We start from the raw sequence: 14,196 nt of genomic DNA, 5'->3' as shown, positions 1-14,196 counted from the left end.
AGTCAGGAGATGGGAGAAAGTTGTAGAAAGTCAACCATCACTGCAGCCCTCCACCAGTCGGGGCTTTATGGCAGAGTGGCCCGACGGAAGCCTCTCCTCAGTGTAAGACACATGAAAGCCCGCATGGAGTTTGCTAAAAAACACCTGAAGGACTCCAAGATGGTGAGAAATAAGATTCTCTGGTCTGATGAGACTAAAATAGAACTTTTTGGCCTTAATTCTAAGCGGTATGTGTGGAGAAAACCAGGCACTGCTCATCACCTGTCCAATATAGTCCCAACAGTGAAGCATGGTGGTGGCAGCATCATGCTGTGGGGGTGTTTTTTAGCTGCAGGGACAGGACGACTGGTTGCAATCGAGGGAAAGATGAATGCGGCCAAGTACAGGGATATCCTGGACAAAAACCTTCTCCAGAGTGCTCTGGACCTCAGACTGGGCCGAAGGTTTACCTTCCAACAAGACAATGACCCTAAGCACACAGCTAAAATAACGAAGGAGTGGCTTCACAACAACTCTGTGACTGTTCTTGAATGGCCCAGCCAGAGCCCTGACTTAAACCCAATTGAGCATCTCTGGAGAGACCTAAAAATGGCTGTCCACCAACGTTTACCATCCAACCTGACAGAACTGGAGAGGATCTGCAAGGAGGAATGGCAGAGGATCCCCAAATCCAGGTGTGAAAGACTTGTTGCATCTTTCCCAAAAAGACTCCTGGCTGTATTAGATCAAAAGGGGGCTTCTACTAAATACTGAGCAAAGGGTCTGAATACTTAGGACCATGTAATATTTCAGTTTTTCTTTTTTAATAAATCTGCAACAATGTCAACAATTCTGTGTTTTTCTGTCAGTATGGGGTGCTATGTGTACATTCATGAGGAAGAAGAATGAACTTAAATGATTTTAGCAAATGGCTGCAATATAACAAAGAGTGAAAAATTTAAGGGGGGTCTGAATACTTTCCGTACCCACTGTATATGATCTGCAACATGTTTTTGAAATGTTCATGAACTCATGTATGTACTAATTGTAATATGTTATGTTACTTGCTGTTCAAGAAAATAAACTATATTTTATCTAACCTCAGGACCTCAGTTGAAGTCCGTGATGACGAAACGCGTCAGGCGTGAGTACGCGGTCACCATAGCAACGTTAGATGCCACGCCAAGCCACACTACGAGCTCCGGTCAGCTACGGTACCTGGCAGCACGGATTTCAGCGGCGGTCTTACAGCGTGCCACATGCATTTGACATGCCTTCATTACATCTACCGCTGTGAGTAGGTTTTTGATGGGAGCAGGGAACAGTGTTTTATTTCATGTTTGCAATAAATATACGGAGTTACGCTATGCGTCCCCGCTTCATTTGTATTGTTTCATGACACGGATGTGGTGATTGGAATACATATGGAGGTTGGATTACGATTTTGAACCGCACTGATTCTGGGTCCAATGAATTGATATCTGTCTGAGGGTTACAGGCTTGAATTTTGCAGCAGTCTGGTGAGTGTCCATTTTGATGGGGAGGACGTCTGGATGGTGGAGGTGTTTGGGGTGTTTTTAGGATTCCTTCACACCCTTCCTCTTAAAAGGTTTTGCTATTCAGGCTGGACTGTGATTAATCCTCAGCTGTGGACTTTTTATGCATGCATGCGGTCTTTTATATACCCTTTATTTGTTTACATGCATATAGATGGTGTGTATATTTTAGCGCTGTTAGTGTTTTAGATTTATTTTACTACTGAGTGAGTCTATTGCACCTTGTTTAATATATTATAGCAGCAGCTGATACCTTTTTTAGGTTATATTTATAATCATTTTATTACTAATTTTATTATCATTTAGCGCTGGGTGAGCAAATTGGTTGGATCTGGTTAACAGTTTTGATTCTCTTGCTCCATTTTTAATATTTTATCTAACATTGACTTATCTTTAACCACTTTAACACTAGCCACTGTGCTGCTACTGCAGCAAAGTGGCTCTTGTAGGTCTGACGACGTAGACCTACGTCGCTAGACTCCTCCCCCTGTAGGCGGCGCTCGCGTGCCGCCGGAGGCGCGCTCCCGCTGTTTTCATTCACAGCGGGAGTCGGGCCAGGGGAGGAGCGGCGGATCTCCTAAGTGACAGGGAGTGACAGATCGGAGTGTTCAGCATAGCTGAACATCCGATCTGTCCCTGGCTCACTCACTCACCTCCCCCCCCACACGTTAGTAAGCACCAGGCATACATTAACCCCTCCCTCTCCAATAAAATTAACCCCTTCCCTGCCAGTGTAATTTTTACAGTAACAGTGCATATTTATAGCACTGATTACTGCAGTAATGTCACTGGTACCCCCAAAAGTGTCAAAAATGGCAGCCAAGGGTCCGATCTGTCCGCCGCAATGTCGCAGTCCCGCAAAAAAAAAATCGCAGATCGCCGCCATTACTCGTTTAAAAAAAAACACCAAAAATGACATAAATCTTTCCCTTAGTTAATAAACGCAATAACTTTTGCGCAAACCAATCAAAATACGCTTATTGCGATTTTTTTTACCAAACATGGGTAGCAGAAAACAAATTGGCCAAAAATTTAAAAAAAAATTGGTTTTTACATCTTTTTTGGGGGGAATTTCATATAAAAAAAATTTAAAAATATTGTTATTTATTCAAAATAAACACTGTTTTTTTGTTTATAGCGCAAAAAGTAAAAATCGCACAGGTGATCAAACACCACCACAAGAAAGCTCTGTTTGTGGGAAAAAAAAGCACGTAAATTTCGTTTGGGTACGGCGTCGCATGACCGCGCAATTGTCAGTTAAAGTCGCACAGCGCCGAATCGCAAAAAGTGGCCCAGACGTAAGACAGCAAAATGCTCTAGTGGTAAAGTGGTTAAGGCCATGCCGCACATACCTCATTTAAAGTCCCAACCCCCCTTCTTTGTACATAGTATAGCTATTAGTCACATTGAATTGGTCTTGTTCTGTAATGCTGAAGATGTTTCACCACAAACCCTACTGGCATCTTCAGTTCCTACAGAGGAAGGATGAGAGATGAAACATCTTCAACTTTACAGAACTAGTCCATAGACATAAGACAACTGCTAACCAAAGAGTTGTTTTTCAGGTAAACTGGATAAAATTCTCATTTCTATAACAGGAACAGGCACATCCTAGCTTGATCACATTAAGGACAAAAGATTAATCAGACAAGCTTTGAAACATCTGACCACTTTTCTGCTGAGATAAGGTAGCCTTTGCTGTGTTTCCTTCTCACTCCCTCCTGTTCTATTCACATAAGCATGTCTACTCGGGCAAGCCGAATGTATATGTTTATGTTACAGGCATAACTCTGGCCAGCCTCATCATGTCGAACCTCTTCAATATAATAAAAAAAACTGTCAGAAACATGAATCCTGCGCTGGTTATGGAGAGTGGTGAACAGGAAGAGGTTAAATAGGAGAGAGCAATGGACTGCAACCTTGTACCTAAGCACTCTACAGCTAAAAATAGCAGAGTCTTCTTCCGAGAATGACAGTCATAAAAGCATGAAACCTCCTGGTCATGAATTCTACTACCTACAACTATTATTTTAATAATACAGTAGATGAAGGTTAATAAAAATCTAAAAGAACATACAGATTACTAAACTAAACTAAGATTTTTAGCTATAGCACAGTGAAGTTCTCCTATGATCAACTGGATGTTCTGCTGAAGCTGCAGTCTCCTGCACTGGGAGTATGAGGGAAACACTGACGTCAGGTCATTATAAAGTGATTTGTACAGTTAGAATTTTGCAGCAGTTCACAGATGACATCTTACCTTGCCATCCTCATGATACACAAAAATATTTCTTGTGCTGTTATCCCTTAAGTAAGTGATTTGCAGTCCATTTGGGTTTCCTATTTTGGCTGGCTGGAAAGTGGCGTTTAAATTCTCAATCTTTATAATTGCTTTGGGCTCTCTTGCCTGGAAGCATATTCAGATAAACAATTCAGAGAGAAATAGTAATGCAGCAATCAAACTCTCATTTAAAGATGTGAAGACATAATATGACATGTTCTTGTAATAAGAGTACAAAATGCCTGGGAGTGCCAATAATTCATAACTAGGATATTTTTTATAAGTGGTGTGAATATCGCAAGCGCGGTCCACATGGTTAATATCAGGTCCAGAAGCAAGGTGTACTTAGTGCAGAATATGCCTCTCATCCTAGAGGCAAATCCTGATCTCTGAGTTGCACCATAGGGATCCCCGATATGCACAAGCCAAGAACAATAGCATAGCTTCTGCAACGTCCTGCTCCTATCCCTAAATTCTATAAATATTGCCCTTATGGCACTTAAAACAATCTTTTTTTTCCATATGGTTCAAATAATTTACCAAAAACAACTTGGTATAATTGCTTTAAAAGTGTTAACTGGTGTTGGGCTTTTATTTGTTAATAAAGCTCATCGAAAATTACCATGTCCACAGAATGGGAAAGCAACAAAGATTTCACTACAGAACAAACAGCAGTGTCTCTTTGTTAAATAATTGATCTACAGTACTGACTGGATCAATAGGACGCTGTGTTATAGAGTGACAGACTACAGCATATACAGTATCTTACAAAGTGAGTACAGCCCTCACATTTTTGTAAATATTTTATTATATTTTTTCATGTGACAACACTGAAGAAATGACACTTTGCTATAATGTAAAGTAGTGAGTGTACAGCTTGTATAACAGTGTAAATTTGCTGTCCCCTCAAAATAACTCAACACACAGCCATTAATGTCTAAACCGATGGCAACAAAAGTGAGTACACCCCTAAGTGAACATGTCCAAATTGGGCCCAAAGTGTCGATATTTTGTGTGGCCACCATTATTTTCCAGCACTGCCTTAACCCTCTTGAGCATGAAGTTCACCAGAGCTTCACAGGTTACCAATGGAGTCTTCTTCCACTCCTCCATGACGACATCTCTGAGCTGGTGGATTTTAGAGACCTTGCAACCTCCCACCTTCTGTTTGAGGATGCTCAATAGGGTTTAGGTCTGGAGATCTGCTTGGCCAGTCCATTACCTTTACCCTCAGCTTCTTTAGCAAGACAGTGGTCGTCTTGGGGGTGTGTTTGGTGTCATTATCATGTTGGAATACTGCACAGTGGCCCAGTCTCCGAATGGAAGGGGATCATGCTCTGCTTCAGTATGTCACAGTACATGTTGGCATTCATGGTTCCCTCAATGAACTGTACCTCCCCAGTGCCGGCAGCACTCATGCAGCCCCAGATCATGACACTCCCACCACCATGATTGCCTGTAGGCAAGACACACCTGCCTTTGTACTCCTCACCTGGTTGCCGCCACACACCCTTGGCCCCATCTGAACCAAATATGTTTATCTTGGTCTTATCAGACCACAGGACATGGTTCCAGTAATCCATGTCCTTATTCTGCTTGTCTTCAGCAAACCAATTGCGGGCTTTCTTGTGCATCATCTTTGGAAGAAGCTTCCTTCCAGGACGACAGCCATGCAGACCAATTTGATGCAGTGTGTGGCGTATGGTCTGAACACTGACAGACTGACCCCCCCACCCCTTCAACCTCTGCAGCAATTCTGGCAGCACTCATATGCCTATTTCTGAAGACAACCTCTGGATAGGATGCTGAGCACGTGCACTCAATTTCTTTGGTCGACCATGGCCAGGCCTGTTCTGGATAGCACTTGTCCTATTAAACCACTAGATGATCTTAACCACCGTGCTGCTGCTCAGTTTCAGGGTCTTGGCAATCTTCTTATAGCCTAGGCCATCTTAATGTAGAGCAACAATTCTTTTTTTCAGATCCTCAGAGAGTTCTTTGCCATGAGGTGCCATGTTGAACTTCCAGTGACCAGTATTAGAGAGTGAGAGCGATAACACCAAATTTAAGGCACCTGCTCCCTATTCCCATCTGAGACCAGGCCCGGATTGGCTAATAGGGAGCACCTGGATCATTCCCGGTGGGCTGGTGGCCGCAAGGGCCGTTGTCCTGGCACTGGGTCGGCCGGCCCGACATTCTCCTGCGGTGCCTTAGATTTAAAAATGGCGCCGCCCGGCACCAACATGTCACAGCACATTGCGCCGCCGCCGCTCAGGAAAGGCCGTACACGTTCGGCTATTCCCGGGTGTCTTCAGGTGATTACTGGGTAACCCCACTGCTGCTGCAGTCCTGTGCAGTTCCCATTGCTGGTGTATTCAGCTGAGTGCAGGTTATTGCCACTGCTGGTGTGTGCATGTGAGCGATAAGTAGCCTTATTACTGGTGTCTGCTGATAAATATTGGGTAATCCTATTGCTGGTGTCTGCTGGTAAATACTGAGTAATCTCATTGCAGGTATCTCAATGTGTTTACTGGATAGCCCAGTTGCTGGTGTCTACAGGCGAGTACTGGGTAGTCCTATTGCTGGTGTTTGGAGGTAATTACTGAGTAGCCCTATTGCCAGTGTTTGCAGGTGATTATTGGGTAGCCCACCTGCTGGTGTGTGCAGGTGAGTACTGGGTAGCCCTACCTGCTGTTGTCTGAAGGTGGGTACTGTGTATTCCCACTGCTGTTGGCTGAAGGTGAGTAATAGGTAGCCCCTTGTTTGTGTCTACAGGTAATGCTAGGTAGGGGTAAGACTGGGCAATAGGCAGGTCTAATTAAAGAGGGTAGTTGCTGTGTATATGGGTTACAAGCACAACAAACATATTGAAATCTGCAATGTAATTGGAAAGCAGTTCAAGGTTCAGCAATTATGTGTCTATTACCTCACAGCAGCCAATCGTATCTTAGTTTACTGTTCCACACTTAGAGACCAATTATGATATTTGCTCTTTACACCTTGCTCCTGTCTGACTGGATATGTAGACTTTATCATTTTGCAATATTTCAAATTTATATAAAGAGTTTGATTGGCCAAAGCTTTTGTGCAATGACGTGTTGGCGCCGGGCGGCGCCATTTTTACATCTAAGGCGCCTCAGGAACAAGTAAGTGAGACTCCTCCTTCCCAAAGCCTAATCCCTCTATTATACCTGAATATCTCCTCCGTGCCCTTTCTGTCTATACTGATAGGGGGGTCAGTGGAAGGGTCAGTGTAGGGGGGGTCAGTGTAGGGGGGGGGGTCAGTGTGGAGTGAGGGTCAGTGTAGGTGTCAGTGTGTGGGGGGGGTCAGTGTAGGGGGGTATTTGCACTGAATTGGAAATTATGATATTTTTTGAATACAATGAATCACAAGGCTGTAGCGAACAGTGCGCCATTGCAAACTTATATTCTGAGATTTTAATTACATTATTTTAATATAGTCAGTCATGAACTAAAGTGGGCCGATCTAACGCATGAAACTCTAGGGCTGAAAATGAGTCCCACTCCGGCTCTGTCTGAGACATTGTAACACTAACGAGTCACATGACACTGGAGAGGGAAAATGGCTAACTGGGCCCAATTTGGACATTTTCACTTAGGGGTGTACTCACTTTTGTTGCCAGCGGTTTAGACATTAATGGCTGTGTGGAGTTATTTTGAGGGGACAGCAAATTTACACTGTTATACAAGGTGTACAGTCACTACTTTACATTGTAGCAAAGTGTAATTTCTTCAGTGTTGTCACGTGAAAGGATATAAAAAAAAAAAAATATTACAAAAATGTGAGGGTGTACTCACTTTTGTGATATTCTGTGTGTATTGGCCCAGTACACTGCTGTTAGAATTTCCTTTTATACAGTACTTGCATGTATTGTATGCAGGGAACTCAGGAAACCAGGGGCTTAGCCGGCAGTCTCATTACACAGCTTCAATGCAACCTGGGCAGATCTGTCTGCGCCCATGAGGTCAGGGGCTCAAAAACAGCTCATCCCCTTTATTTACTATTTGGTCTGCTTACATTACTCATGGAAAAACTGTTCTTCCTCATTATTGCTGGAGCCCTTATCTGTATATTTTAAGACTCAACTGGCAGACACAAGCAGTAAGGCTTCATGTACACTTGGCCATCATTTACCAGTGCCTAAATCGTACAAGCCTTTACAGAGCACTGCCTTTGTATTGGGCCATCTATGCGTGCTCATATTCCTCTGGTTTTTCAGACCCTTTCTAAAGTTAAGAACCCAAAAATATGAAGTTATGGCTAAATACTTCATTTTAAGACTCACTGGTGCACAGGAATGGGAAGACTTATTGTGAGAAACCTGTGTTTTTCCCAATGGGCTGAACACTGAAGGTCTACAAAAGAGCAAGGACAGGTAAGTAAAGGACAAAATGGTACTTTGGGGGGGGGGGGGGGTAAAGCATACTGTACTGAGGATAATGACAATAACAAAATAACTGGAATCCCATGGATTGTACAGATTCAGCATAGTGAGTCAATCCAATAGCATTCCTACCCTTGAATGGTATAAAAAGACACCATAAGCATTTGACAAACGTGACTTGGTTTTTATCTTTATTTTATGCACACGCTTTATTGAACATACAATATTTAGCATGCATAATAAATATACTCACATCATTTTTGTTAAAGTATTTTAGGGCTCCTTCCCGTTCTGACAGTACAAATTTCCTGCAGAGGAACTGTCCATTGTCACGTCCCCTCTTCCACAGCAATCCTTCTCTGTAACCTGCATGGGAAAAGTGAGACGTCAGCTCCTCCATCTTCTAATCAATCATTGCTTTATTAGTATGCCAGACATCGCAATGTATCTGCCAAAGATGCCTTCACTGAGGAAAGCACCATTACAGTATTTGTGTACTCTAAAGAGAACTTGTCAAGTAAGACATATAGGATCTCTCAGGTTGCTTTGAAAAAGTAGATATAGAAGTATATTGTAGATCGATATTAAAAAAAAAAAAAAGAACCACACTAAAAAGGTGCAAGCACTGTGTGATATAATTTGTAAATTTGTGTGTGTTTTGTTCACATGTATACTACTATTTATAGGGGAAGCAGAGGTGGGGTGGCAGTAGCTTGTGGGCCCAAAAGCACAGGGGACCCCAAATGGCTTAGTTAATTACTTTTTAGTTTTCACTGTGCACTCTCATTACTTTCTGTACAGAATAAAGCCCATTAAGCTAAAAGAAAAAACTATAACCCATTTAAAGCTCAACTCCAGAAAAAAGAAAACAGGCCAGAACTATATAAAATAAAAACATAGGTCTTGCTAGCAATACTCACCATCTTCCCGCTGCTGTCACCTGCAGACTCCCCTCTCTACAATCCAGCTGGTTTCAGGCCAAATGAAACCCTGCATCATTCAACATATTTCTTCTGATCTCAGGTACCCACCTCCTGGGAATGCATCATCAAAACACATTGTGCCCTCATAGTATAATGCTGTAAGTAAAGGCGCAGTGTTAAAGCCTTTACGTCATTGCTGCTCTCTGTAACACGGACATTGCATGTCTCTTCTACAATAGAAAGACTGCCGCCTCGCAGTTCTTTTAGTCAAGATTTTAGTTCTATATTAAGAAGGGAGGGGGCTGTGCTAGGGAATGGACTATACTAAAGTAGTCAAATCTACTAGCAAGTTTAGAGGTGCAAGGCAAGTCAATGGAAAATAATTAATGGAAAGGAAACACACTATATTGTTAAAAGTATTGGGACGCCTGCCTTTACACGCACATTTAATGGCATCCCAGTCTTAATCCATAGGGTTCAATATTGAGTTGGCTCACTCTTTGCAGCTATAACAGCTTCAGCTTTTCTAAAAAGGCTGTCCACAAGGTTTAGGAGCGTGTCTATGGGAATGTTTGACCATTCTTCTAGAAGCACATTTGTGAGGTCAGGCACTGTTGTGGACGAGAAGGCCTGGCTCAAAGTCTCCGCTCTAATTTATCCCAAAAGTGTTCTATCAGGTTGAGGTCAGGACCAGTCAAGTTCTTCCACCCAAAACTCGTTCATCCATGTCTTTATGGACCTTGCTTTGTGCACTGGTGAGCAGTCATGTTGGAACAGGAAGGAACCATCCCCAAGCTGTTCCCACAAAGCTGGGGGAATGAAATTGTCCAAAATGTCTTGGTATGCAAACGCCTTAAAAGTTCTCTTCACTGGAACTAAGGGGCCAAGCCCAACCCCTTCACTTCATATGCCATAGTCAAACAGGAAGTGAGATAAAATCCCTGCAAAATAAGAGACGTCCTTGGGGACCCCCAGGTCACCAGAACAAGTGTCCCCATTGGAAGATTTCCCCTCTATTAATTTTCTGGGGGTAACCCAAAATTTGGGATTTTCTTTTACTTTCAATGATAATGGTAAACAGGACAGATAGAGAAGGTGAATCTCCCTAATGGGGACAGCAATAAAAAAACTGACAGGCGTTCTAATCCGTCTCCACTCAAACCAAATATTTAAAAAAAAGTTTTGCCTTTAATTATACTTAAACTTTAACATTCGACTTTGGACACATAAATGTTCCTGGACTACTTTGATGCAATGTTGATGCTACTTGAATGCCAGAAAATGTAAAGTCGCATTAAAAGTCGCTCTACATGAACAGAACTGTCATTCTTTCCCATTAGTCAAAAAAAAAATAAAACACAACACTTGCATTTTTTTGTGCAGGTCCATTGAAGTCTATTACATGTAAAATGCAATCTGCTGCGGAAAAAAAAAGTCCTAGACCCTTTCCAAAAAACACACAGATGTGAAAAAAGATCCATAGGAAACCATGTTAAATAGACTGAAGTGTACTTCTGAAAAATGCATTTTACAAAGCACAACTGTGAACCAAGGGAAATGCAGCCACTACTTTTAAGGATTGGTAAACTGCAACATAATAAATGTTAGTTTTTGGCATTATTACCGCTTTAAATTGCTTTATTTGAAGGTAAAGTGCTGTAACCCATAGACATCAATTATACAGAAGATAATTTGTATTAGCCTGCATTAGGTTATCGCCCATTATCAAGGCTCTGTCCCCATTGCTGTACAGAACTAGCCTGACAGTGAAAATGCTAACACAGTAATCCTAGGCAGCCCCTGAGCCCTGGCACTGAGCACAGCAAGCAATCTGCACAGGTTTTTTTTTTTTCACTGGCAGATTTATTGCTGCAGGTTGGCGACAGTGCCAAGACAAGCGGCACATCTATTTCTTTCTTTCTTCCTTGGAATATGGAGCCTCTTCTTCACCTGACTGCATACAAGTCAATAACATGGATGGTAGCAGTTTAAAGTGGATGTGGGATTATTGCAGCTTGCTGACTTCACATTAAATAATTGCTTACAAAACTGTAATATTCAACTGTATTCATGTGGGATTTACCTTTTGAATGCAAACACACTGAAACTTACTGTGAAATTGCTCAGAAATGTATCAATTAATTAGAAGGCTGCTAGTCAGTCACCTTTTCTAAAGTGTACCTGTTAACCTTTAAAGATCAGTTCACCCAAAACTATTATTTTAGCAATCTTTGGTAGCCTGGGAATCACCCAATGACTTCTTGTAATGCTCAAGGACTCAGCTGGTATGATCACACCATCAGAAGTCACAGGTTTGCCCCATCAAATGCAAGAACTTAACTCAGCATACTGCAAAGCCGAAATTCCGTTCAGGATGTTTTTGATAAACTTCAGAAATGTGCACTCTGGATCTGTCATCTTCATCCACACTTTACTAATAGGTTAATCCCTGACATGGAACAAATACAGTATAGTAGAAAAGACTACATAGAGTACTTGTTTTTAAGAGTCAGTGACTTGCTAGGCAATAAAGGAAAGCAAAAAGGATAACAACCAGGGGCTAACCATACATTATACAATGTTCTTGTACAATTTTCCTTTAGATTTACCAAAACCATATAATATGAGGTCAAATCTAAACAATATCAATTTGTATGCAATCAGGCAGGCCCCTGCACTACATAGTTGAAGGTAAATCTAAAGGAAATTGAATAAGAAAATTGTACAATGTATGGCCAGCCACAGCCATCATATTTTTATCTTCACATGTTTTTTTTAGGGCCCCTAAGATACCAAAGAAGGAGGTCAGTGATCAAAAGAAATACAGGACAGAGCTGGATTATCCACAAAGCAATGTAGGTAGGAACCTAGGGCTCAGTGGATGTCCAAGGGACCCAGCTACAACCTGTGATCTTGCAGTAAACTAGGGGTGAAATGGTGGAGGCTGTGCACTTGTAGGCAGTTGGTGTCTGAGGGGTTGGCCATGTTAATGCAGACAATTCTTATCAATGTCAATTGTAAGGTTTGAGGGGGCCAAATCTGCTACATTGCCTAGGGCCCCATTCTACCTTAAAGTGATTGTAAAGTCTTGCTTTTATCCTATTAAAATAATACCCATGTTATATTTACCTCCTCTGTGCAATGGTTTTGTACAGAGCAGCCCAGATCCTCCTCTTTTCGGGTCCCTGGCTGGAGCTCATGGCCCCTTCCTCCTATTGAGTGCCCCCACATCAAGTAGCTTACTATGGGGGCACCCGAGCCAAGCTGCAGCTCTGTGTATCTAGTCAGACACAGAGCTGCCGTTTGGCCTCGCCCCCTCTCTCTCCTGATTGGCTAACGGAGCTTAATTGACAGCAGCGGGAGCCAATGGCGCCGCTTCTGTGTCTCAGCCAATCAGGAGAGAGAGTCCCGGATGGCTGAGGCACTCGTGGACATCGCTGGATAGAGATGGGGCTCAGGTGAGTATTTGGGGGGGGGCACTGCTGCACACAGAAGTCTTTTTATCTTAATGCATAGATTGCATTAGGACGAAAAAACCTTCTGACTTTACAACCACTTTAAGTCAGAAATGGCAGCCAACATAGTTTTTCATTACAGGTTAACCCATTTATAGTTACCCAAAGTATGGATGTTTTGGTGGACCTACCCTTTAACAGAACATCAATTTTAATGTTTTTTTATAGCGGTGTTGGGGGCATTACTGACGTGCTTTACTACCTGTTCACCTGAGTGGTGTGTGCATTCCTTTCATAGTACATACACCTGAAGTCACTACACTGTGTCAATCAATGAGGGAACTATTCCATTGTCTTGTTTGGAAGGCACAACAGTCCATTTTATGCAGAGAGTAATGTCTATTATTCCTTCAATGTACGTGTGTTTTAATGTCATTCTGCCCTGACCTTTATTTTGCTAGTATACCCTCTGGGTCATAAACATTCATGACATAGCTCAAAAACCTGCGAGCAGCACTGGAAATAGAACTGCACACACAATGGCTGTCCTTGCCTTATAAACATTGGGCAATCTAATTGTTCACACATAAGGATGGCAGTTTTCATCCAGCTATGATTCTTAGAACCTAGCCTCCCCAATCTGCAAATACCTATAGTTGCCAAAAACACAACTTACTGGGACTTCCAGTTCTAAAGCCTGCACACCAGAGCCCCCAAATTCTTGCTAAAAATAGAAGGAAAGCATATATTTTTATTGCATTGTCCTACAAAATATATTGCCCATCTTAATCATATAAACCCCCCAATCTAAGTATGCTTCCCCCCGAAAATTTAGAATGAAAATATTTTACAACCTTCTCTGGTCTAATCACAGTTTCGGATAAGATAAATGGGGAGTGTATAGAATGGTCTGTACATTGAAGCAGAGGGGTGCACCAAACCATACAGCATGTACTGTAGATAGGAGCAGTGGGTAGCAGAGAACATACAGCACAGTGTTCAGATATGAGCAAAGAAGAGTATGGGACATGGTAGTATGGTGTGGAGATTGGAGCAATTGGGAGTATAGAATGTGCAGCACAGTGTAAGGATTGAAACAGTGAAAAGTATTAACATACAGAGCAGCATGAAGACTAGGACAGAGGGGAGTTTAGAACATATAGAACAGTATGGAAATTAGGGTAGTGGGGAGTAGAGTTGTACAGCATATTATGCAGACTGAAGCAATAGGGAGTATATAAATTGCATCACAACGTGCAGACTGGGGCACAAGGAAGTTTAGAACAATTGTCTCCAAACTGCAGCCCGGGGGCCAGATGTGGCCCTTTGCTTGCTTTTATCCAGCCCTTGGGGCACTATTTTATCCATTGATACCAATGAAAGGGGACAATTTCTCCCAATGAAACCAATGATGGGGCACAATTCCTACCAATAACACCAACAATGGGGCCCAATGACACCAATGATAAAGCAGAATTCCTCCCACTGACACCAAAGATTGGGCATTGTTTTTGCAACTGACCCAGGACTTTTCTACACCTGCTGGCCACAGTCTGGCCCCCCTAAAGTTTGAAGGACAGTATACTGGCTCTTTGT

General features: G+C 42.3%; 1 protein-coding gene across 1 annotated transcript in view; it reads right to left on the bottom strand.

Annotated features, from left to right (window-relative positions):
• ADAP1 (ArfGAP with dual PH domains 1) overlaps positions 1-14,196 on the bottom strand; it is a 304,117-nt gene that overhangs the window by 29,594 nt on the left and 260,327 nt on the right. The window contains exons 5-6 of the mRNA XM_082260649.1: positions 8,476-8,588; positions 3,796-3,942 (exon numbers count right to left, since the gene is read on the bottom strand). Of these exons, the coding sequence (XP_082116775.1) occupies positions 3,796-3,942; positions 8,476-8,588 (260 nt within the window). The remainder of the gene's footprint in view (positions 1-3,795; positions 3,943-8,475; positions 8,589-14,196) is intronic.

Source organism: Pelophylax lessonae (genome assembly GCF_965119305.1).
Source record: "Pelophylax lessonae genome assembly, chromosome: 6".
Taxonomy (NCBI): domain Eukaryota; kingdom Metazoa; phylum Chordata; class Amphibia; order Anura; family Ranidae; genus Pelophylax; species Pelophylax lessonae.
The sequence above is the reverse complement of the archived record's forward strand: the minus strand, read 5'-3'. Positions and strand labels throughout refer to the sequence as shown.